At 45.8% G+C, this 26,141-nt stretch overlaps 1 protein-coding gene across 1 annotated transcript in view; it reads right to left on the minus strand.

The window, feature by feature from the left end:
- Positions 1–20,741: 20,741 nt before the first annotated feature.
- The window catches only part of NYAP1 (neuronal tyrosine phosphorylated phosphoinositide-3-kinase adaptor 1), a 59,152-nt gene continuing 53,752 nt past the window's right edge, over positions 20,742–26,141 (minus strand). Inside the window, exon 8 of the mRNA XM_073623100.1 lies at positions 20,742–24,819. Coding sequence (XP_073479201.1) covers positions 24,568–24,819 — 252 coding nt within the window. The 3' untranslated portion in view covers positions 20,742–24,567. The remainder of the gene's footprint in view (positions 24,820–26,141) is intronic.

Below are 26,141 nucleotides of genomic sequence, written 5' to 3' on the forward strand. Positions count from 1 at the left end.
ACCATGTATCAGATCTGAGCGATTGTCCTTTTTAAAGGAAAATAAACTTCAGACACAAACAGTTTTTGTTGGTAAAACAAACAGAAGAAAGTTTATTATCAACACAAAATGTGATAAGGACCTTCACCCCCCCCCCAACCACCACCTTCTCACCTCGTGTGTGAGAAACGAGACAACAACTTGCCGAACACCGTCCTGCAGATTGAGGGTCACATACATATATATATATATATATATATATATATATAATATACAGGAAATCCATATTAATATATGTACAGAACAGATACTGTAGTACAGCCCCACATTTTGCTTGTTTTATTATTTATTCATTTAATTATTGATCATATTATTTATTTATGCATTTGCTTTGTTTTTTTTGAAAGTATTATTTTTGTATTTTGTTTTATATTTTTGATTCATTGTATTAACTAGTGTAATAATTTAGTTTCTCTGTTGTATTGTTTATTTATTATTTTTTATTGATTTTATTCATTTATTTGTTTTATTTGATTTTTTACCTGTTTTTTTTTTTTTTTTTTTTTGTTCCTTTTTTTTATATATAATTTCATCCAGTTGTCCCTATAAAGAATGAAGCAGAGCGAACGTTCTCTGCAAGCGGCGTCCCCGGGTGGCCCTTTGACATTAAGGTCCCGGTTTCTTTGACACAATTTGTAAATAAACAAGCGTGACTTATGGTCTCTGTGTGACTGATAGAATATTGTGACAGGTGTAGGTGGTTTTGGTGTTTGGACACAAACCCCGGATGATACAGGGTGTTTACTGTACACAGGGAATGGCGTTTACCCCGATCAGGTGACACATAGCTGGGATACCAGTCTATATACAGGTGAGATGCCATCACTGACCACTAGGGGGCACCGGCAATCAAGGGCTGTATAAAGGTACAGATGGCCAGGGAGCTTTTAATTTCCTACAAAAAGTTGGCTCACTCTTAAAGTGTATATCAAAAATAATTTTTATTGTGCTGTAGCATTGAGAACCTCGCCGTTTTTTTTTTTTGTGTGTCCTTCTCTACCCCTTCTGTCAATTTTGTCTGCTTTGCTCAAATCCTGACCGATTGGTAAAGTCCATCCATGTGTCCTTTGCCTTGGTGACGCCGGCCCTTTAACAGGAGCATGGTTGTCACCTGGGGGTTGCACGTCCCCAAATCAAACTACATGCCAGTGTGGGTGTAGGTGGTAGAAGCTCAATTGTCTACTTTTAGGGCCCCACCCACTAGCCACCGGTCCTACAAAGCCCTTCGATTTTAGGGCTCATTTCCACCGGGTCTGTGAAACTGTGAGGATCATTATTGATCAATTGTCCTGCATGTACCTTCGATCTGTGCCAATTGGGGCAAAATTGAATGTTATGAGGCTTATCTTCTCTGCAGGTCGAAGTTATTCATTCGTTGAATTAGTGTGGTCCACATTATGGCCACTAGATGGAGCTGACGATAGTATTTACAAATTTTATTTCCCATGCCTTTCAGCTCCATCTAGTGGCCATAATGAGGTATTTCCTTTTTCATTCTTTGAAAGAGAGTGCTCCACATTGTTGCCACTAGATGGCGCTGATGATAGCATGTACAGTGTTTACTGCCCATAGTTGTCAGCGCCATCTAGTGGCCGTAATGCGGTATTTTTCTTTTAATGTGGTTTTTCTTTTTCATGAATTGAAATAGTGTGGTCCACATTATGGCCACTAGATGGATCTGTCAGTAGCATTTATAGTATTTATATCCCATGGCTTTCAGCTCCATCTAGTGGCCATAATGAGGCATTTCCTTTTTCATTCTTTGAAATAGAGTGGCGCTGATTATAGCATTTACAGCTGCCCATAGTTGTCAGCGCCATCTAGTGGACATAATGTGGAATTTTCCCTTTAATGCGGTATTTCCTTTTCATTCATTGAATGGTCAGAATTACGGCCACTAGATGGAGCTGACAATAGCATTTACAGTATTTACGTCCCATGACTAGCAGTGCTATCTAGTGGCCATAATGGGGTATTTCCTTTTTCATTCATTGAAATAGAGTGGTCCACATTTTGGAGCTGATGATGGCATTTACAGTAGTTACTTTCCATGGCTGTCAGCACCATCTAGTGGCCATAATGCGGTATTTCCTTTTCTTTCATTGAAATAGATCGGTCCACATTATGGCCACTAGATGGAGGTGATGATAGCATTTACAGTAGTTACTTCCCATGGCTGTCAGCTCCATCTAGTGGCCATAATGCAGTATTTTCCTTTTTAATCTTTTTTTTTTTCTTTCATGAATTGAAATAGAGCAGTCTACATTATGGCCACTAGATGGAGCTGACATTAGCATATACAGTATTTATTTCCCATGGCTGTCAGCACCATCTAGTGGCCATAATGCAGTATTTCCTTTTCATTCACTGAAATAGTGAGGTCCACATTATGTCCACTAGATGGAGCTGACGATAGCATTTACAGTATTTACTTCCCACGGCTGGCAGCGCCATCTAGTGGCCATAATGCAGCATTTTCCTTTTAAAGCGGTTGTATACTCCGCTTGGACATTTTTACCTACAGGTAAGCTTATAATAAGGCCTATAATAAGGCTTACCTGTAGGTAAAATGAATATCTCCTAAACCCGCACGGTTTAGGGGATATTCACCCTCCATGCAGCAGCTGATGTCAGTGGCGCATGCACAGCGAAGGTCCGGCGTATCGCGCCGGACCTTGCCGGAACAGAGGACTTCCGCGCACATGCACGGGAGTGACGTCATCGCGGCTCCGGCCACTCACAGCGCCGGAGCCAGCGACCCCAGAAGAAACAGCGTGGCAATATGTCAGCTCCCTCAGCGCTGACCGGGTCGGGCTGCGGGAGCTTCGTTCCAAGGTAAGTATTTCATAATGTGCTAGTACGCTATGCATACTAGCACATTATGCCATTGTCTTGCAGGTTTTTTTTTTTTTCTTCAGCGGTTTACTACTGCTTTATTGTGGTTTTTCTTTTTCATTCATTGAAATAGTGTGGTCCACGTTATGGCCACTGGATGGAGCTGACAATAGCATTTACATTATTTACTTCCCAGGCTTTCAGCGCCGTCTAGTGGCCATAATGCGGTATTTTCATTTTCATTCTTTGAAAGAGAGAGGTCCACATTTTGGCCACTAGATGGAGCTGTCAGTAGTATTTATATCCCATGGCTTTCAGCTCCATCTAGTGGACATAATGAGGTATTTCCTTTTCATTATTTTTGAAATAAAGTGGTTCACATTTTGGCCACTAGATGGAGCTGACGATAGCATTTACAGTATTCACTTCCCATTGTTGTCAGCGCCATCTAGTGGCCATAATGCAGTATTTTTCTTTTAATGTGATTTTTCTTTTTCATGAATTGAAATAGTGTGGTCCACATTATGGCCACTAGGTGGATTGGTCAATAACATTTATAGTATTTATATCCCATGGCTTTCAGCTCCATCTAGTGGACATATCGAGGTATTTCCTTTTCATTCTTTAAAAGAGAGAGGTCCATATTATGGCCACTAGATGGAGTTGATGATAGTATTTACTTCCCATTGTTGTCATCGCCATCTAATGGCCATAATGTGATATTTTACTTTTAATGCAGCATTTCTTTTTCATTCTTTGAAATAAAGCCGTCCACATTATGGCCACTAGATGGAGCTGACGTTAGCAATTACAGTATTTACTTCCCATGGCTGTCAGCACCATCTAGTGGCCATAATGCAGTATTTCTTTTTCATTCTTTGAAATAGAGCAGTCCACATTATGGCCACTAGATGGAGCTGATGATAGCATTTACAGTATCATTGTTGTCAGCGCCATCTAGTGGCCATAATGTGGACTGCTCTATTTCAATTCATGAAAAAGAAAAACCACATTAAAAAGGAAAATACTGCATTATGGCCACTAGATGGCGCTGACCGCCATTGGAAGTAACTACTGCAAATGCTATTGTCACCGCCATCTAGTGGCCATAATGTGATATTTTACTTTTAATGCAGTATTTCCTTTTCATTCATTGAAATAGAGCGGTCTACATTATGGCCACTGGATGGCGGTGACAATAGCATTTGCAGTAGTTACTTCCAATGGCGGTCAGCGCCATCTAGTGGCCATAATGCAGTATTTTCCTTTTTAATGTGGTTTTTCTTTTTCATGAATTGAAATAGAGCAGTCCACATTATGGCCACTAGATGGAGCCGACATTAGCGATTACAGTAAATACTTCCTATGGCTGTCAGCTCCATCTGGTGGCCGTAATGTGGTGTTTTCCTGCTTTACTCTATTCTGTATAAATTAATGACAGTCAGCCCGGAGAGAAAATATCCCAATAACATTCGATTTTTTTCCCCATTGGCAAGGAAGGAATGTACATACAGGTACACGGGATGAATAGCTATGAGGTTGTTTTGTAGGCGTTCTGCTCACACCTTACATGTGCCCACATGCTGCTTTATCAATGCACAACAACACGTGTCGTGCTCTGCAGAGAGTGGCAGCGTGGCCGTCGTCCATGGATTAGAATGAAGTGTCACTCGGTCCCACTGAAGAACTTCTTCTCTGGAGGGTTTGTCTGGTGTTCACCTGACATCCTCTGGACACTATCAAGGTGAGACTGCTAGGATGGGGGGTAGTATGGGGGAGGGGTCCTGTGTAATAATGGGGGTAGTATGGGGAGGGGTCCTGTATAATAATGGGGGTAGTATGGGGGAGGGGTCCTTTGTAATAATAGTGGTAGCATGGGGGAGGGGTCCTTTGTAATAATAGTGGTAGCATGGGGGAGGGGTCCTGTTTAATAATGGTGGTAGCATGGGGGAGGGGGTAATGTGTAATAATGGTGGTTGTATGGGGGAGGGGTCCTGTGTAATGATGGAGGAGGGGGTCCTGTGTAATGATGGGGGAGGGAGTCCTGTGTAATGATGGGGGAGGGGTCCTGTTTAATGATGGGGGAGGGGGTCCTGTGTAATGATGGGGGAGGGGGTCCTGTGTAATAATGGTGGTAGTATGGGGGAGGGGTCCTGTGTAATGATGGAGGAGGGGGTCCTGTGTAATGATGGGGGAGGGAGTCCTGTGTAATGATGGGGGAGGGGTCCTGTTTAATGATGGGGGAGGGGGTCCTGTGTAATGATGGGGGAGGGGTCCTGTTTAATGATGGGGGAGGGGGTCCTGTGTAATAATGGTGGTAGTATGGGGGAGGGGTCCTGTATAATAATGGGGGTAGTATGGGGGAGGGGTCCTTTGTAATAATAGTGGTAGCATGGGGGAGGGGTCCTGTTTAATAATGGTGGTAGCATGGGGGAGGGGGTAATGTATAATAATGGTGGTAGTATGGGGGAGGGGTCCTGTGTAATGATGGGGGAGGGGGTCCTGTGTAATGATGGGGGAGGGGTCCTGTTTAATGATGGGGGAGGGGGTCCTGTGTAATAATGGTGGTAGTATGGGGGAGGGGTCCTGTATAATAATGGGGGTAGTATGGGGGAGGGGTCCTTTGTAATAACAGTGGTAGCATGGGGGAGGGGTCCTGTTTAATAATGGTGGTAGCATGGGGGAGGGGGTAATGTATAATAATGGTGGTAGTATGGGGGAGGGGTCCTGTGTAATAATGGGGGTAGTATGGGGGAGGGGTCCTGTGTAATAATGGGGGTAGTATGGGGGAGGGGTCCTGTGTAATGATGGGAGAGGGGGTCCTGTGTAATGATGGGGGAGGGGTCCTGTTTAATGATGGGGGAGGGGGTCCTGTGTAATGATGGGGGAGGGGGTCCTGTGTAATAATGGTGGTAGTATGGGGGAGGGGGTCCTGTGTAATAATGGGGGTAGTATGGGGGAGGGGGTCCTGTGTAATGATGGGGGAGGGGGTCCTGTGTAATAATGGTGGTAGTATGGGGGAGGGGGTCCTGTGTAATAATGGGGGTAGTATGGGGGAGGGGGTCCTGTGTAATAATGGGGGTAGTATGGGGGAGGGGGTCCTGTGTAATAATGGGAGGATATATGGAGGAGGGGGTCCTGTGTGACACACCTCCTAGTCTATAATGTCTCCTGTATGTATACAATGTATACTATAATGTATCCTGTATATGATGTATTATTGTCACGACTAATACTCACCGAGGCCAAGAGCGGCTCACCCTTACGACCACGCGCACCCGGACCCCTGGAAATGATACAGGGAGCCAGGGGCACGCAGAGGCACGGGCTTCTGGTAGCTGGGAGATCCGAAGGTAGGACTGAAGGACTGGTATAAGTCTTTGGTTGCTGACTGGAGGTGCACAGGAAGGTGTCGTGCAGGATCAGGGGACTGAGTAGCAGGAAGTCCGTTAAACAAGCCAGGGATCAGAACCAGGTGATCAGGCAGAGCAAAGTCCGTTTGCCAAGCAGAGGTCAGTAGGTATTAGGCAAGAAGCGGTATCCATTATAACTAGCCGGGGGTTCAGCACAGGTTAAACAGCAGACAGGGATCACAGAGAAACAGGGAACCAAGGACAGCTGACGACAAACCAGCAACCCGACTGGGTGCTGGCGTCATCAGAAGTAGCCTCGAACGGGTGTGAACGGGTGTGCGTCGAAGCGCCAGTCCACCGCGCATGTGCCCCGGAGCCCGGCGGACAAGGGTGACCGAAGTCCCCTGACAGTGCCCCCCTCCTAAGGGCGGACACTGGACGCCCAGACTAGACATCAACTCCGGGTGATCTCAAAGGAAAGCTTGAATTAAGCGTGGTGCATGCAGGTTCTTCGCAGATTCCCAAGAATTGTCCTCAGGTGGGTATCCCTTCCACTGGATCAGGTATTGCAGCTGCCTGCCCTTCTTTCTACAGTTTAGGATGGACTCCACTTCGAACTCATTCTCCCCATCCACCCTGATTGGCGGGGGAGGAAGTTCTCCTCTTCCAGGAAAAGGGCTGGGCACAACAGGCTTCAACAAGGATACATGGAAAACAGGATGAATCCTGTACGTCTTTGGTAGTGCTAGCTCAAAAGCCACAGGATTAATGATTCTCTTGATTTGAAAAGGTCCGATCAACCTGGGTCCGAGTTTTCGAGATGGCAAAGGTAATTTAAGGTTAGTAGTGGATAACCAGACCTCCTCTCCTATATTAAACATTGGATTCTCCCTCCTGCCCCGGTCATACTGTTTTTTGTAATCCTCTTGTGCTTTAAGTAGCATGTCTTGGATCTTCCGAAAGTTGGATTGCAAAGAGGTTATCCTGTCTTGAACTGCAGGAACTGCCATTTCAGGGATGTCATTGGATAGAAACGTAGGATGCAACCCGCAGTTTGCCCAGAAGGGTGTTTGGTTGGTAGCCGCATGAACAGAATTGTTATAGGCAAATTCAGCGTACGGGAGAAGACTTGCCCAATCGTCCTGGGAGCCTGAGCAGAAACAACGGAGGTATTGCTCCAGGGTCTGGTTTGTCCTCTCCGTTTGGCCGTTGCTTTGAGGGTAATACGCTGAAGAGAGGCAGACTTTGATATCCAGGGTTTTGCAGAGTTCCCTCCAGAATTTAGACGTAAATTGCACAACCCTATCCGACACAATACTCTTCGGCACCCCATGGAGCCTAAAGATCTCTTTCAAAAAGATATTGGCTGTGTCTACGGCAGAAGGAGTGCCCCTCATGGGCAAAAAATTAGCCATCTTGGAGAGATGGTCAACCACAACAAAAATGGTGGTAAAGCCTTCCGAGGCTGGCAAGTCCACAATAAAATCCATGGACACATCAGCCCATGGCCGTTCCGGGATGGGCAAGGGTTTGAGCAAGCCCCAGGACTTGGCGTTTTGGCCCTTGCTCCGTTGACACAGGGGACAGGAGGCCACATACTCTTTACAATCCCGTCTCCACCCAGGCCACCAAAAGGAGCGAGAGATCAGCTCAGACGTCTTCTTCGTCCCAAAGTGACCTGCCAATTTATGGTCATGACACATTTTAAGGGTTAAAGGCCGTGTCTCTTGAGGTACAAAAATTTTTCCCCGGACCCAAAAGAGATCCTCACATTCCTTCAAGGAATGTACCTCTGGTTCAGTACACAAATTGGATGAGGACCTGATAGATGATATTGAGTCCAAGAAAGTTTTGTGGAGAGAGAATAGTGCTCGGTTCCGTCGTTTGGGGATCTGCAGAAAACATCCGAGAGAGTGCATGTCATGGACAGGTGTGACCAGATTGTGTGGACTGCAAAGAGGAAACCAAAACGCATGTAAAGTGAAATAAGAATAATGTTTATTTAAGATAAGTGATATAAATAAACAAACACCCCAAATACAAATAGTGCTCAACCAACCAACAGAAACCCACAGACAACAGATAATATATACAGCCAAAGGGAAGTACCAAAATCAAACACGTAAGCCAGGCCAGGGTCATACACAGGGAGTCAGCAACTGAACAAGGGCAGGATAGGAGAGGGAGATAATGGATGGGATATGGATACAAGGGAATAGGAACACAGGAGGGATGGAATCAGGATGGGATCGGATACAGGCTCAGGAGCAGGCTCAGGTTCAGGTTCAGATACAGGTTGCAGGATACGGGATACGGGATACGGGATACGGGATACGGGATACGGGATAACAGGTCAGGGCACAAGGAAGAAAGATACCAAGGCAAGCCTATGAGGGCTTGCCGGGTATTTATAAGGCTGTGGTAATTGACCTCATGTCACAGCTGATCGCAGAGTGTGCTGTTTGCTCCACACTGCCGGAGTGCACCCGCTGGTGGACACCGGTAGTACGGCCCAAGGATGCAACAGTGCCACCAGCAGGAGAGACCTCTTACTGCAGGTCCCAGGTGTTGGAAGACACCCGCTGATGGACACTGGTACTGCGATCCAAGAGGCCGATAGCACCACCAACGGGTAAACCCTCTCATGACAGTACCCCCCCTAAAGGAGCGGCCTCCGGACGCTCTAACAAGGTGCAATTGTCCAAAGTTCATGGCCTCCATCCGAACAGATGAGGGCACATCAGGCTGGGCATCGGGTACATCAAACTGGACAGTGGGTACGTCTGAGAAGACAGCGGGCACATCCGAGCAGGCAGCGGGCACATCCGAGATGACAGCAGGCACATCCGAGATGACAGCGGGCACATCCGAGATGACAGCGGGCACATCCGAGATGACAGCGGGCAGGAACATACCAAGCTGGGCAGCGGGCACTTCGAGCTGGACAGCAGGCGTATCAGGCTGGGCAGCAGGCACGGGCACTTCGAGCTTGGCAGCAGGCGCTTCGAGCTGGGCAGCAGGCACATCAGGCTGGGCAGCGGGCATGGGCACTTCGAGCTGGGCAGCAGGCACATCAGGCTGGGCAGCAGGCATGGGCACTTCGAGCTGGGCAGCAGGCACATAAGGCTGGGCAGCAGGTATGGGCACTTCGAGCTTGGCAACAGGCACATCAGGCTGGGCAGCGGGCATGGGCACTTCGAGCTGGGCAGCAGGCACATCAGGCTGGGCAGCAGGCATGGGCACTTCGAGCTGGGCAGCAGGCACATCAGGCTGGGCAGCAGGCATGGGCACTTCGAGCTGGCCAGCAGGCGCATCAGGCTGGGCAGCGGGCATGGGCACTTCGAGCTTGGCAGCAGGCACTTCGAGCTGGGCAGCAGGCACATCAGGCTGGGCAGCGGGCATGGGCACTTCGAGCTGGGCAGCAGGCACATCAGGCTGGGCAGCGGGCATGGGCACTTCGAGCTGGGCAGCAGGCACATCAGGCTGGGCAGCGGGCATGGGCACTTCGAGCTGGGCAGCAGGCACATCAGGCTGGGCAGCGGGCATGGGCACTTCGAGCTGGGCAGCAGGCACATCAGGCTGGGCAGCGGGCATGGGCACTTCGAGCTGGGCAGCAGGCACATCAGGCTGGGCAGCAGGCATGGGCACTTCGAGCTGGGCAGCAGGCACATCAGGCTGGGCAGAAGGCATGGGCACTTCGAGCTGGGCAGCAGGCACGTCAGTCTGGGAAGCTGGCACATCAGTCTGGGAAGCTGGCACATCAGTCTGGGAAGCTGGCACTGAGACATCAGGCTGGAAGGCAGGCACAGGGACAATAGACTGGGAAGCTGGCACATCAGACTGGGAAGCTGGCACATCAGACTGGGAAGCTGGCACATCAGACTGGGAAGCAATCTTCAAGACATCAGGCTGGAAGGCAAGCTGCAAGACATCAGGCTGGGAAGCTGGCACATCAAACTGGGAAGCTGGCACATCAGACTGGGAAGCTGGCACATCCGACTGGGAAGCTGGCACATCCGACTGGGAAGTTGGCACATCCGACTGGGAAGTTGGCACATCCGACTGGGAAGCTGGCACATCCGACTGGGAAGCTGGCACATCAGACTGGGAAGCTGGAACATCAGACTGGGAAGCTGGAACATCAGGCTGATAGGCAGGCATCAAGACATCAGACTGGGAAGCTGGAACATCAGGCTGGGAAGCTGGAACATCAGGCTGGGAAGCTGGAACATCAGGCTGGGAAGCTGGAACATCAGGCTGGGAAGTGGGAGCAGGTTGGGTTACTGGCAGGATTGTGTGAGTGGGGAAGAACTTCCGTTTCTTCTTTGGCTTAACTGCTGGAGATCTGTAGGTGGCTGTAGGACTGTAGACAGGAGGTGAGGCATACTGAAAGGAAGGGCTGGGATATGGCAAGTAAGGGGGAACAGCGGCCAGAGGAAGTTCTTGTGGGGAAGTTGCAGGTATTAGAGAAGAGGCAGGTGGGTTAAATGCAGGATAGGTGCAGGAAGTAGAAACAGGGCATTGATACTTGGTGGGGAGCAGGGTATATTGGACTGCAGCTGAGGTTGCCAGGGGTGATGGGAGAAAGGACATCTGAGCAGGCAGGTGTTTAGTAGCAGGTCTGGTTTGTGGAGAGCTGACAGAAGCTGGGCATAACATGTCTGACCATGCCTGAAGTACAGGTAGCACAAAAGTGGGCTCACATTCCCTCTGTCTGACCAGCGACTGCACTTCATCTATACAATCTTTCAACAACTGTTTGGGACAAACCGAATAATGCTCAAAAAAGGATGCAGAGTCATCCTCCAACAGCCATACTAAGGACGCAACCTGGTTAATGCTGAAGGGGGGAGAAAAGTCATCATGGCCCTTTGGGATACAAGGCAGAGCCAGCTCTGTACACATTCCAATCAAAGGCTGAACATCCTCAAACCGTATACTGCCCTGATCGACCACAGAGTGAGCTAAACGGATAATCTCCAGCAGCTGATCACTGGACCAACCTTCCAATGTCTGGCGGAGATATTCAGAACTCTCTGTTGCCAGCAGAGCATAATAAACAATTATATCTGAATTCATCCCAGCAAGGTGAAACAGAACCAAGATGGTTCCCCTGTGCAGCCACTTCTGGTCAGAGATGGCCTTGGTATACTGTCATGGACAGGTGTGACCAGATTGTGCGGACTGCAAAGAGGAAACCAAAACGCATGTAAAGTGAAATAAGAATAATGTTTATTTAAGATAAGTGATATAAATAAACAAACACCCCAAATACAAATAGTGCTCAACCAACCAACAGAAACCCACAGACAACAGATAATATATACAGCCAAAGGGAAGTACCAAAATCAAACACGTAAGCCAGGCCAGGGTCATACACAGGGAGTCAGCAACTGAACAAGGGCAGGATAGGAGAGGGAGATAATGGATGGGATATGGATACAAGGGAATAGGAACACAGGAGGGATGGAATCAGGATGGGATCGGATACAGGCTCAGGAGCAGGCTCAGGTTCAGGTTCAGATACAGGTTGCAGGATACGGGATACGGGATACGGGATACGGGATACGGGATACGGGATAACAGGTCAGGGCACAAGGAAGAAAGATACCAAGGCAAGCCTATGAGGGCTTGCCGGGTATTTATAAGGCTGTGGTAATTGACCTCATGTCACAGCTGATCGCAGAGTGTGCTGTTTGCTCCACACTGCCGGAGTGCACCCGCTGGTGGACACCGGTAGTACGGCCCAAGGATGCAACAGTGCCACCAGCAGGAGAGACCTCTTACTGCAGGTCCCAGGTGTTGGAAGACACCCGCTGATGGACACTGGTACTGCGATCCAAGAGGCCGATAGCACCACCAACGGGTAAACCCTCTCATGACAGTGCATCTGCCTTTCCATTTTTTTGCACCAGGTCTGTAGGATATATGGAAATTAAAATGAGAAAAGAAGAGGGCCCAACGTGCTTGTCTAGGTTTTAGCCGTTTTGCTGTTTGGAGGTATTCCAGATTCTTGTGATCCGTAAAGATCATCACCGGGTGTAATGCGCCTTCCAGTAAGTACCTCCATTCCTCTAGAGCGAACTTTATAGCCAGCAGCTCCCTGTCAGCGTGACGCGCTACCGAGCACCCGCACGGGCGACGGCGCGCACACGGGGACCACCGTGCACCCGCACGCGCCGCACCATCAGGCCGCGAACGGGTGTGCGCCGAAGCGCCAGTCCACCGCGCATGCGCCGCATCGGACGGGGGTGACCGAAGTCCCCTGACAATTATATAATGGATCCTGTATGTATACAATGTATTCTCTAATGGATCCTGTGTGTACAGAGGTCAGTAGTATGTAGAGCAGTGTACAGAGGTCAGTAGTATGTAGGGCAGTGTACAGAGGTCAGTAGTATGTAGGGCAGTGTACAGAGGTCAGTAGTATGTAGGGCAGTGTACAGAGGTCAGTAGTATGTAGGGCAGAATACAGAGGTCAGTAGTATGTAGGGCAGTGTACAGAGGTCAGTAGTATGTAGGGCAGAATACAGAGGTCGGTAGTATGTAGGGCAGAATACAGAGGTCAGTAGTATGTAGAGCAGTGTACAGAGGTCAGTAGTATGTAGAGCAGTGTACAGAGGTCAGTAGTATGTAGGGCAGTGTACAGAGGTCAGTAGTATGTAGGGCAGAATACAGAGGTCAGTAGTATGTAGGGCAGAATACGGAGGTCAGTAGTATGTAGGGCAGAATACAGAGGTCGGTAGTATGTAGGGCAGTGTACAGAGGTCAGTAAGATGTAGGGCAGTGTACAGAGGTCAGTAGTATGTAGGGCAGTCTACAGAGGTCAGTAGTATGTAGAGCAGTGTACAGAGGTCAGTAGTATGTAGGGCAGTGTACAGAGGTCAGTAGTATGTAGGGCAGTGTACAGAGGTCAGTAGTATGTAGGGCAGTGTACAGAGGTCAGTAGTATGTAGAGCAGTGTACAGAGGTCAGTAGTATGTAGGGCAGTGTACAGAGGTCAGTAGTATGTAGGGCAGAATACAGAGGTCAGTAGTATGTAGGGCAGAATACAGAGGTCAGTAGTATGTAGGGCAGAATACGGAGGTCAGTAGTATGTAGGGTAGTGTACAGAGGTCAGTAGTATGTAGGGCAGAATACGGAGGTCAGTAGTATGTAGGGTAGTGTACAGAGGTCAGTAGTATGTAGAGCAGTGTACAGAGGTCAGTAGTATGTAGGGCAGTGTACAGAGGTCAGTAGTATGTAGAGCAGTGTACAGAGGTCAGTAGTATGTAGGGCAGTGTACAGAGGTCAGTAGTATGTAGGGCAGTGTACAGAGGTCAGTAGTATGTAGAGCAGTGTACAGAGGTCAGTAATATGTAGAGCAGTGTACAGAGGTCAGTAGTATGTAGAGCAGTGTACAGAGGTCAGTAGTATGTAGGGCAGAATACAGAGGTCAGTAGTATGTAGGGCAGTGTACAGAGGTCAGTAGTATGTAGGGCAGTGTACAGAGGTCAGTAGTATGTAGGGCAGTGTACAGAGGTCAGTAGTATGTAGGGCAGAATACAGAGGTCAGTAGTATGTAGGGCAGTGTACAGAGGTCAGTAGTATGTAGGGCAGTGTACAGAGGTCAGTAGTATGTAGGGCAGTGTACAGAGGTCAGTAGTATGTAGGGCAGTGTACAGAGGTCAGTAGTATGTAGGGCAGAATACAGAGGTCAGTAGTATGTAGGGCAGTGTACAGAGGTCAGTAGTATGTAGGGCAGAATACAGAGGTCAGTAGTATGTAGAGCAGTGTACAGAGGTCAGTAGTATGTAGGGCAGTGTACAGAGGTCAGTAGTATGTAGAGCAGTGTACAGAGGTCAGTAGTATGTAGGGCAGTGTACAGAGGTCAGTAGTATGTAGAGCAGTGTACAGAGGTCAGTAGTATGTAGAGCAGTGTACAGAGGTCAGTAGTATGTAGGGCAGAATACAGAGGTCAGTAGTATGTAGGGCAGTGTACAGAGGTCAGTAGTATGTAGGGCAGTGTACAGAGGTCAGTAGTATGTAGGGCAGTGTACAGAGGTCAGTAGTATGTAGGGCAGAATACAGAGGTCAGTAGTATGTAGGGCAGTGTACAGAGGTCAGTAGTATGTAGGGCAGTGTACAGAGGTCAGTAGTATGTAGAGCAGTGTACAGAGGTCAGTAGTATGTAGGGCAGTCTACAGAGGTCAGTAGTATGTAGGGCAGTGTACAGAGGTCAGTAGTATGTAGGGCAGAATACAGAGGTCAGTAGTATGTAGGGCAGTGTACAGAGGTCAGTAGTATGTAGGGCAGTGTACAGGAGGTCAGTAGTATGTAGGGCAGTGTACAGAGGTCAGTAGTATGTAGGGCAGTGTACAGAGGTCAGTAGTATGTAGAGCAGTGTACAGAGGTCAGTAGTATGTAGGGCAGTGTACAGAGGTCAGTAGTATGTAGGGCAGAATACAGAGGTCAGTAGTATGTAGGGCAGTGTACAGAGGTCAGTAGTATGTAGGGCAGTGTACAGAGGTCAGTAGTATGTAGGGCAGTGTACAGAGGTCAGTAGTATGTAGAGCAGTGTACAGAGGTCAGTAGTATGTAGAGCAGTGTACAGAGGTCAGTAGTATGTAGGGCAGTGTACAGAGGTCAGTAGTATGTAGGGCAGAATACAGAGGTCAGTAGTATGTAGGGCAGTGTACAGAGGTCAGTAGTATGTAGAGCAGTGTACAGAGGTCAGTAGTATGTAGGGCAGTGTACAGAGGTCAGTAGTATGTAGGGCAGTGTACAGAGGTCAGTAGTATGTAGGGCAGAATACAGAGGTCAGTAGTATGTAGGGCAGTGTACAGAGGTCAGTAGTATGTAGGGCAGTGTACAGAGGTCAGTAGTATGTAGGGTAGTGTACAGAGGTCAGTAGTATGTAGGGCAGTGTACAGAGGTCAGTAGTATGTAGAGCAGTGTACAGAGGTCAGTAGTATGTAGATCAGTGTACAGAGGTCAGTAGTATGTAGAGCAGTGTACAGAGGTCAGTAGTATGTAGGGCAGTGTACAGAGGTCAGTAGTATGTAGGACAGTGTACAGAGGTCAGTAGTATGTAGGGCAGAATACAGAGGTCAGTAGTATGTAGGGCAGAATACAGAGGTCAGTAGTATGTAGGGCAGTGTACAGAGGTCAGTAGTATGTAGAGCAGTGTACAGAGGTCAGTAGTATGTAGGACAGTGTACAGAGGTCAGTAGTATGTAGGGCAGTGTACAGAGGTCAGTAGGATGTAGAGCAGTGTACAGAGGTCAGTAGTATGTAGAGCAGTGTACAGAGGTCAGTAGTATGTAGAGCAGTGTACAGAGGTCAGTAGTATGTAGGGCAGTGTACAGAGGTCAGTAGTATGTAGAGCAGTGTACAGAGGTCAGTAGTATGTAGGACAGTGTACAGAGGTCAGTAGTATGTAGGGCAGTGTACAGAGGTCAGTAGTATGTAGGGCAGTGTACAGAGGTCAGTAGTATGTAGAGCAGTGTACAGAGGTCAGTAGTATGTAGGGCAGAATACAGAGGTCAGTAGTATGTAGGGCAGAATACAGAGGTCAGTAGTATGAAGGGCAGTGTACAGAGGTCAGTAGTATGTAGGGCAGTGTACAGAGGTCAGTAGTATGTAGAGCAGTGTACAGAGGTCAGTAGTATGTAGGGCAGTCTACAGAGGTCAGTAGTATGTAGGGCAGTGTACAGAGGTCAGTAGTATGTAGGGCAGAATACAGAGGTCAGTAGTATGTAGGGCAGTGTACAGAGGTCAGTAGTATGTAGGGCAGTGTACAGGAGGTCAGTAGTATGTAGGGCAGTGTACAGAGGTCAGTAGTATGTAGGGCAGTGTACAGAGGTCAGTAGTATGTAGAGCAGTGTACAGAGGTCAGTAGTATGTAGGGCAGTGTACAGAGGTCAGTAGTATGTAGGGCAGAATACAGAGGTCAGTAGTATGTAGGGCAGTGTACAGAGGTCAGTAGTATGTAGGGCAGTGTACAGAGGTCAGTAGTATGTAGGGCAGTGTACAGAGGTCAGTAGTATGTAGAGCAGTGTACAGAGGTCAGTAGTATGTAGGGCAGAATACAGAGGTCAGTAGTATGTAGGGCAGAATACAGAGGTCAGTAGTATGAAGGGCAGTGTACAGAGGTCAGTAGTATGTAGGGCAGTGTACAGAGGTCAGTAGTATGTAGAGCAGTGTACAGAGATCAGTAGTATGTAGAGCAGTGTACAGAGGTCAGTAGTATGTAGGGCAGAATACAGAGGTCAGTAGTATGTAGGGCAGTGTACAGAGGTCAGTAGTATGTAGGGCAGTGTACAGAGGTCAGTAGTATGTAGGGCAGTGTACAGAGGTCAGTAGTATGTAGGGCAGTGTACAGAGGTCAGTAGTATGTAGAGCAGTGTACAGAGGTCAGTAGTATGTAGAGCAGTGTACAGAGGTCAGTAGTATGTAGGGCAGTGTACAGAGGTCAGTAGTATGTAGGGCAGAATACAGAGGTCAGTAGTATGTAGGGCAGTGTACAGAGGTCAGTAGTATGTAGAGCAGTGTACAGAGGTCAGTAGTATGTAGGGCAGTGTACAGAGGTCAGTAGTATGTAGGGCAGTGTACAGAGGTCAGTAGTATGTAGAGCAGTGTACAGAGATCAGTAGTATGTAGAGCAGTGTACAGAGGTCAGTAGTATGTAGGGCAGTGTACAGAGGTCAGTAGTATGTAGGGCAGTGTACAGAGGTCAGTAGTATGTAGAGCAGTGTACAGAGGTCAGTAGTATGTAGGGCAGTGTACAGAGGTCAGTAGTATGTAGGGCAGTGTACAGAGGTCAGTAGTATGTAGGGCAGAATACAGAGGTCAGTAGTATGTAGGACAGTGTACAGAGGTCAGTAGTATGTAGGGCAGTGTACAGAGGTCAGTAGTATGTAGGGTAGTGTACAGAGGTCAGTAGTATGTAGGGCAGTGTACAGAGGTCAGTAGTATGTAGAGCAGTGTACAGAGGTCAGTAGTATGTAGATCAGTGTACAGAGGTCAGTAGTATGTAGAGCAGTGTACAGAGGTCAGTAGTATGTAGGGCAGTGTACAGAGGTCAGTAGTATGTAGGACAGTGTACAGAGGTCAGTAGTATGTAGGGCAGAATACAGAGGTCAGTAGTATGTAGGGCAGAATACAGAGGTCAGTAGTATGTAGAGCAGTGTACAGAGGTCAGTAGTATGTAGAGCAGTGTACAGAGGTCAGTAGTATGTAGAGCAGTGTACAGAGGTCAGTAGTATGTAGAGCAGTGTACAGAGGTCAGTAGTATGTAGAGCAGTGTACAGAGGTCAGTAGTATGTAGGACAGTGTACAGAGGTCAGTAGTATGTAGGGCAGTGTACAGAGGTCAGTAGTATGTAGGGCAGTGTACAGAGGTCAGTAGTATGTAGAGCAGTGTACAGAGGTCAGTAGTATGTAGGGCAGAATACAGAGGTCAGTAGTATGTAGGGCAGAATACAGAGGTCAGTAGTATGAAGGGCAGTGTACAGAGGTCAGTAGTATGTAGGGCAGTGTACAGAGGTCAGTAGTATGTAGAGCAGTGTACAGAGGTCAGTAGTATGTAGGGCAGTCTACAGAGGTCAGTAGTATGTAGGGCAGTGTACAGAGGTCAGTAGTATGTAGGGCAGAATACAGAGGTCAGTAGTATGTAGGGCAGTGTACAGAGGTCAGTAGTATGTAGGGCAGTGTACAGGAGGTCAGTAGTATGTAGGGCAGTGTACAGAGGTCAGTAGTATGTAGGGCAGTGTACAGAGGTCAGTAGTATGTAGAGCAGTGTACAGAGGTCAGTAGTATGTAGGGCAGTGTACAGAGGTCAGTAGTATGTAGGGCAGAATACAGAGGTCAGTAGTATGTAGGGCAGTGTACAGAGGTCAGTAGTATGTAGGGCAGTGTACAGAGGTCAGTAGTATGTAGGGCAGTGTACAGAGGTCAGTAGTATGTAGAGCAGTGTACAGAGGTCAGTAGTATGTAGGGCAGAATACAGAGGTCAGTAGTATGTAGGGCAGAATACAGAGGTCAGTAGTATGTAGGGCAGTGTACAGAGATCAGTAGTATGAAGGGCAGTGTACAGAGGTCAGTAGTATGTAGAGCAGTGTACAGAGGTCAGTAGTATGTAGGGCAGAATACAGAGGTCAGTAGTATGTAGGGCAGAATACAGAGGTCAGTAGTATGTAGGGCAGTGTACAGAGGTCAGTAGTATGAAGGGCAGTGTACAGAGGTCAGTAGTATGTAGGGCAGTGTACAGAGGTCAGTAGTATGTAGGGCAGTGTACAGAGATCAGTAGTATGTAGAGCAGTGTACAGAGATCAGTAGTATGTAGAGCAGTGTACAGAGGTCAGTAGTATGTAGGGCAGAATACAGAGGTCAGTAGTATGTAGGGCAGTGTACAGAGGTCAGTAGTATGTAGGGCAGTGTACAGAGGTCAGTAGTATGTAGGGCAGTGTACAGAGGTCAGTAGTATGTAGGGCAGTGTACAGAGGTCAGTAGTATGTAGAGCAGTGTACAGAGGTCAGTAGTATGTAGAGCAGTGTACAGAGGTCAGTAGTATGTAGGGCAGTGTACAGAGGTCAGTAGTATGTAGGGCAGAATACAGAGGTCAGTAGTATGTAGGGCAGTGTACAGAGGTCAGTAGTATGTAGAGCAGTGTACAGAGGTCAGTAGTATGTAGGGCAGTGTACAGAGGTCAGTAGTATGTAGAGCAGTGTACAGAGATCAGTAGTATGTAGAGCAGTGTACAGAGGTCAGTAGTATGTAGGGCAGTGTACAGAGGTCAGTAGTATGTAGGGCAGTGTACAGAGGTCAGTAGTATGTAGGGCAGTGTACAGAGATCAGTAGTATGTAGAGCAGTGTACAGAGGTCAGTAGTATGTAGGGCAGTGTACAGAGGTCAGTAGTATGTAGGGCAGTGTACAGAGGTCAGTAGTATGTAGGGCAGTGTACAGAGGTCAGTAGTATGTAGAGCAGTGTACAGAGGTCAGTAGTATGTAGGGCAGTGTACAGAGGTCAGTAGTATGTAGGGCAGTGTACAGAGGTCAGTAGTATGTAGAGCAGTGTACAGAGGTCAGTAGTGTGTAGGGCAGTGTACAGAGGTCAGTAGTATGTAGGGCAGTGTACAGAGGTCAGTAGTATGTAGGGCAGTGTACAGAGGTCAGTAGTATGTAGGGCAGTGTACAGAGATCAGTAGTATGTAGAGCAGTGTACAGAGGTCAGTAGTATGTAGGGCAGTGTACAGAGGTCAGTAGTATGTAGAGCAGTGTACAGAGGTCAGTAGTATGTAGGGCAGTGTACAGAGGTCAGTAGTATGTAGGGCAGTGTACAGAGATCAGTAGTATGTAGAGCAGTGTACAGAGGTCAGTAGTATGTAGGGCAGAATACAGAGGTCAGTAGTAACTTAGATTACATCTAGCAGCCGAAACTTTGTTTACGATTTGTTTTGGTAAATGCGGTAACAAAGGGTTTCGGCAGTCACTATTGAAGTTGGTAAATACGGACTGTATTCTGTTTACTGTCTACTGTTGCAATACTTATATAAAAGGTAAAAACATCCTATATAGGAAAACAATATTTATTTGAGGCATTCTAGACTAGAAAAAAAAACACAAACACTTTTTGTCAGGGTTATATCTGTAAAACTCTATTTTATTCCTTATCTTGGTACAACATTCTTCCACATTTCTTTTTTTTTTTGTTTGTTTGTTTTTGGCCCTACGCGGTGCATTTCGTATTCGTCCTCGAGAAACATAAGAATATGATAGAAGAAAATAATTCTACTAACAGAAACTCAAAAAAAAAAAAAATATTTCTGTTCATTTTAACATCCCAATACTTTACCACAGACACAAATATATTTAACTGTAAGAATATAAATAATAAAAAACTGAATTTGGTACATTCTTTAATTCTGATGAGTTAAATGGGCTTTAAAAATGGTCATTTACCATATTTTTTTTTCTTTTAAACAAACTAATAAAATGAATTAATCGTTCAAATACATTCAGAATAAAGGATATTTTTTTCTGATGTTAATCCAAGGTGCTTAATAACAATAAATACATTCTTTAATGTAATAATAATAACAAAAAAATAATTGATTAAAAAAAAAACATAAATGGAATTATACAAAAAATAAATTAAGGAAGTGACTTTTTTAAAGGAGTAACTTCTGAGGAAACAAGGAAGGAAGGAAGAAATTCTGGTAGCAACAAATAGGGAAGATGGGAAGCCAGAAGAGAGAAGGGGGAAGGCAGGGAAGTGTGGATAAAATCATCCTTTCAAAAGAAAAAAAAAATTGCATGAGCATTTTTATAAAATTTGGTTTGAATTGTTAGGCAAAAAAGCACAGGCCACAAGATTCAGAAGAAAAATCCATCTAGTATCTACCTCTAAGCAAATATCCATGCTATGAAAAGGCTCCATAATGCACTTGAAATATATACTTGTAGTTAAACAAATATTGATAAATAGTTAATAGAACTTAATGCATATGTAAAAAGAATGTAAAAAGTTGCTGCTTTCTAAAAAAAAAAAAAAAAAAAAAGAAAAAAAAAAGGGGGGGAGTGAATAAATATATGAATTTTAATGACCCCTTTTCCTGTTCAAGACCATATATTAAAATTCATTAAAAAGCATGAGTAATAATAATAATAATAATAGTATGACAACATAGTAAAAAAAACATACATTCCCTTTATAGCAATCTGCCAAAACAAGAGCAATGTTTTTTTTTTTTTTCCAGAAACATGAACCCATTTTTACAAAAATAATATAAAAAAATAAATAGAAAAGCAAACATGAAACCAACTTCACAAATTAAGTACACTAAAGGAAAACAAAACCCATTTCACAAAAATGAAAAATAAACAAATAAATAAATATATAATAAAGGAAGCATGAAATCGACTTCACAAAAATAAAGCAAAAAAAAATAATAAATAAATAAAATAAACAGTATTAAAAGGAAAAGTAACCAAACATAAAATAAAAAAAAAATATACAGTATATATAAAAAGGAAACATGAAACCAAATTCACAAAAATAACATAAAAATATAAATATAAACGGAAACACAAAACCAATTTCACAAAAATAAAAAATAAATATATGGTGATATAAAAATGGACTTAAATTAAAATGTAACCTCTAATCGTAACACTAGAATAACATTGAAGCTACAATCATTACAATCCCATAGTCCTTTCCAGTGTCCTCCTATATACAAAAATGTTTATATACATGAATAAATAATAGATTTTTTTTTTTTTCGTTTGTTACAGCTCAGAAAAGGAATTCCTCTATAAAGTGTGATTTAATAGGTCGTATGTCTTCCTAGGTACGTTTTTACCTTGGGTGGACAATGCTACTGAAAATGCAGGATTTGTCCTAGAACTGAATTGTTTTTTTTTTTAAGTGTTTTTGAAGTGATAGTCTGAATTTTTTCTTATATTGTCTATTAGGAATGGGATATTTAAGAAAATTATGGGGTCAGAAACTAAATTTCTGATGGGGTAATAGTGCTGCACACCCACACATGGGCACCTATGTACACACACTCACACAGACACACACACATGGGTCAATTTATAAAATATTAACAATCAGTATTTCAATTCCAAAAGAGCTTTGCCAAAATTTTACAGAAATTTTTAATTTTTAATTTCCTCAAATTTTTCCTGGGCACTTTCACCCTCTGGTTGCAGGTCATGTGAACTAAGGTTGCAGCAGCCATACATTGGGACGTCAATGGCAAAAGCTAATTTTGAAAAGAAAGTGTTTGTTGTATATTTTTGGGTCCAGTTTTTTTTTTATTTATTTATTTTTTTAACTCCTTTAATTTCTGCAGTATGTGGTGCACGCCAATCCATTTTCCTTTCCTTGCTGAGACATTTTCCCAATTTCTATAGATAAAATAATGGGCTCTAACTGGAGCTGTTGAATGATCAAAGGAGGGATGCATCATCCCTTTCCCTACTTGTAGGACTTTGTATGAAGCTTCACTTAGAGAGAGGCAGTCAGAAAGCAAGCAGCAACTGCTGAAAATTCCATGAGATGGCTCAGTACATTCTTCGAAGGTCGTATCATGGAAGCTCCCTGAATTAAGTGGAAGATCCTTGCAATTCTACTTTCAATTTTCCTTTTAGAAAAACATTGCCTTTTTTCTAAATAAAGATTTTGTACAAAAAACATTCAAAATCAATAAAATAAAATAAAAAAAATTAAGAAACATATAGATTCCCTTATTTAATTTCAAATAAATTTTAGCAGAAAAAAATGCCTTCCCTAACATTGCCTTAAAATCAAAGAACTGTTTATAAACTTGCAAACATTTAATATTTATAAAATGCAAAAAAAAAAAAAGTTTCCCTTTAAAGCCAAATTCTATTTCCAAATTTGGCCTTGCCAAAATTGCCATATTCCAAAAATAAAAATAAAAAAATGTTTATAAGCTTGCAAACATTCAAAATAAATAAAATAAAAATTGCAGAGCCTTTTTGCAAATATATAAAACAGCTTTCAATGTAAGTTCTTACTTTGCCCCCAGCCCTGTCCTCTGAAGAACTACCCAGCGCTGGAGGTGAGGCTCAAAGAAAAAGGACCATGTGGTTGTCATGATGTGGGGGTCTTCAGGGAAGGACTGTGGAGGGGGGGGGGTTTGAAAGTCACACTCATTTTAAAGATTTAAATTTAAAAATCCTACCAAGAAACAGCCCCTACTATCTTTATTAGCCAGAAAAGCATGCACAAGTTTGATCCTTATTTCACCTAATCACTAAAGCCTTGACTTCCCTGACTTTGGGGTCAAACCCTGTCCCTGGAGCTACCACCCCATCCAATAAGGTGCCAGTAGAGCCTTTACCTTGACCCTGGTTTCACTTTGTTACTAAGAACTTGACTTTGGGAGTCAAGCCCTGCCCCTGGAGCCACCACCCCATCCAACAATGGGACCAGCAGAGACTTTCCCTTGAACCTGGTTTCACTTTGTTACTAAGGACTCGACTTTGGGGTCAAGCCCTGACCCTGGGGCCACCACCTAATCCACTAATGGGGCAGTAAAGCCTTTGCTTTGACCCTGGTTTCACTTTGTTACTAAGGACTCGACTTTGGGCTCAAGCCTTACCACTAGAGCTACCACCCCATCCAATAATGGGGCCAGTAGAGCTTTTACTTTGACCCTGGTATACATTTTTTACCAAGGACTTGACTTTGTGGTCAAGCCCTGCTCCTGGACTTACCACCCCATCCAATAATGAGGCAAATATAGTCTTTGCTTTGACCCTGGTTTAATTTTGTTACTAAGGACTCGACTTTGGGGTCAAGCCCTGACCCTGGAGCCACCACCTCATCCACTAATGGGGCAGTAGAGCCTTTGCTTTGACCCTGGTTTCACTTTGTTACTAAGGACTTGACTTTGGTGTCAAGACCTGTCCCTAGAACTACCACCCCATCCACTAATTGGCTTTGACCCTGGTTTATCATTGGTAGTAAAGACTTGATTTTGGGGTCAAGCCCTCCCCGTGGAACTGCCTCCCCATCAATAAGGCGCCTACATCTAAGCCTCAACCATCATCCTGCCCAAAAGGCAACAACACACTCATTTGGCAAGGGGTCGGAAGGCAAAGGTAAAATAAGGCAAAATTCTACAAGATGAAATGCTGATTTTTATAAACAGACCCCTGTGGCCTACATACACACGGTGGTTTCCTATAAGTCTCTGGGGGAGGGGGGGTATTAATTAATCTTTAAGGATGATATTTTATCCTAAAAGAGGGTTACAGAGTGTAATTGCTTAGTGTAGCAATTCTGATATTAAATGTTCTCTTTGGACGGAAAGACCACACTACCCCGTTATCTATGGAGGGAGAGTGAATAGGGCATTGTACAGGGTAGTGCCTCCTGCTGGTTTAGCCCTTGACCGGATTTGCAGGGTCTCTTTCCTGTCCGAAGTGACTCTAGAGCGGTGGTTGTGTGGTGTATCTCTGGGAGGAGCCTCTTGGCTTGGATTTCCACAGTCCATCTTACATGACTTTGGAGGACCTGGTTGGGACTGGACCCTCACTCGCCTCGAGGAGCCTAATCCCCCTCATTGACTTGCACCACTCCCATCGTCCATTTTTGCAGAAGACATTTCTTGTCCCAATGTGAAATTCCACTCTCATCTTTTGGATGTTCTGTCTGCTTGCCCCGCACGCTGCCTTGGCATCTGCAGAGGGCCTCGTCTTTCCTCTCTTAATCGTATTCCCTGTAGACCGTCGCTCCCATCGCACCTTCTTTTCCTCATGCCCTCTCGCCACAGGGTGTCGGCCAGCGCCCCCGGGTGAAGAGAGGGTGAGGTGGCTGCAGTCAGATAGCAGTGTCCCACAGCACAGCCTGTTGCCGATGGCACGGCGGGGTCCCGCCTTTGCGGCCCTCCGATCCCCGACGCCAGCTTGGCAGGATGGGCAGGCTTTCCTGCTTGCAGAGGCCCCGCTCAGACCGCGGCTGGCGAGATTTGATCTCGTGACACAGGAACCTTTTCCTCTCGATGACCTCTTGCAGCTTCCCATCACGTTCACGGCCCCCAGGGACCACATTGGGGGTAGGGGACAGGACGGCCTGGTAGAAGGAAAGAGACATAATGAGGGTCCACCCATGCACCTTCTTTTAGATGTATGTTAGGGGTTTACTCAAGCTTAGAGCAAGGGTCTCTAACTTCCTAAACTAATGGCCAGTTTACTGTCCTTCAGACTTTAGGGGGCCGGGCCATGCCCAGTGGGAGTAGAAAATGCCCCAGCTTCAATGGGAGTAAAAGGTAAGTTAAAGCAGAACTCTTTTGCATTGCATGGAATGAGAAAACACAATTATGGGAACTGCTGTACCGGCCAAAATAGTCCTAATTTTGTTATGTTACTACCCCAGGGGGTTTAACCACTAATGAGGTCCTGCATCCTCATGTCTCGTTTTCCCACCTCCTGCCTGCCCAGTGAACTAAAAATGAGCGTTCCCTGCATATCTTAAGCCCCCTGAAACATTTTGTCCTCCAGCAGGCAGTACCCACATCCCTTTTCATTCTCTCCAAGTGCCTGAAACACCCTTAAAACAACCCCATCCCCCAGTGCCTTCAGTAGGCCCTAACTAGCACTCATTGGCCAACAAGCCCACCACCAGGCTAGAGGGATGTGAGGTGGAACGCGGGGGTTTGTCCTTAACCTCGTGTAAGCTCTAACCCAGTATCTTCAGCTGGAACACACACATTGAAAGATAAGGGGGAGATGGAAGACCAGGCATTTCTTATGCTTTTTATCAGTGCCATCTAGTTTAAAAGATATTTAATTTTTTAAAAATCTGCAGCCGACCGCCGCCTGGCCCTTTAAAGGTTCTAAAAGCCAGAAGGCAGAAGTGTGCATTTGGGTCATGTGACCACTGTGATTGGCTGGTCACATGATTGGGAAGCTCACAATCGCTAGTATGCATCCAGGAGCTTTCCGGTACAAGCCGGCTACCGTAAGTAGTTTTAACAGGGCCGCATATATGCAGCCGCTCGGCGTCAAGGCCCACCCACTGAGCGGCCGCGTATATGTGTGCAGTTGGCGTCTAGAGGTTAATATAATCCCTGGTGATCCTTCTATGAAGGTCCTTGTTCCTTTTATGGGGTGACAACTGCCTTTCCGTTGTACTTTTGCATTGTCACCCTGTCATATGCGTTCCCTGGTGGAGACCACAAGTGGCTGTGCCCAATAAACATTGCCCAGCCATAGTCCACCATTGTTATCATCAGGAAGCTGGTCCAGAACAATGATGTGCTGCTGAAGCTGGAGTGAGTGCATGTAGACAGGAACTTTATTCCAGAAGATAAGCCGGCACAGCGGTGTAAAATCAGCGAGTGATGATTTTATTGGATGCAGAGGAACACAGCCACAAAAAATCCAACGCGTTTC

This window comes from Aquarana catesbeiana, linkage group LG03, assembly GCF_042186555.1.
Source record: "Aquarana catesbeiana isolate 2022-GZ linkage group LG03, ASM4218655v1, whole genome shotgun sequence".
NCBI classification, from domain to species: Eukaryota; Metazoa; Chordata; class Amphibia; order Anura; family Ranidae; genus Aquarana; species Aquarana catesbeiana.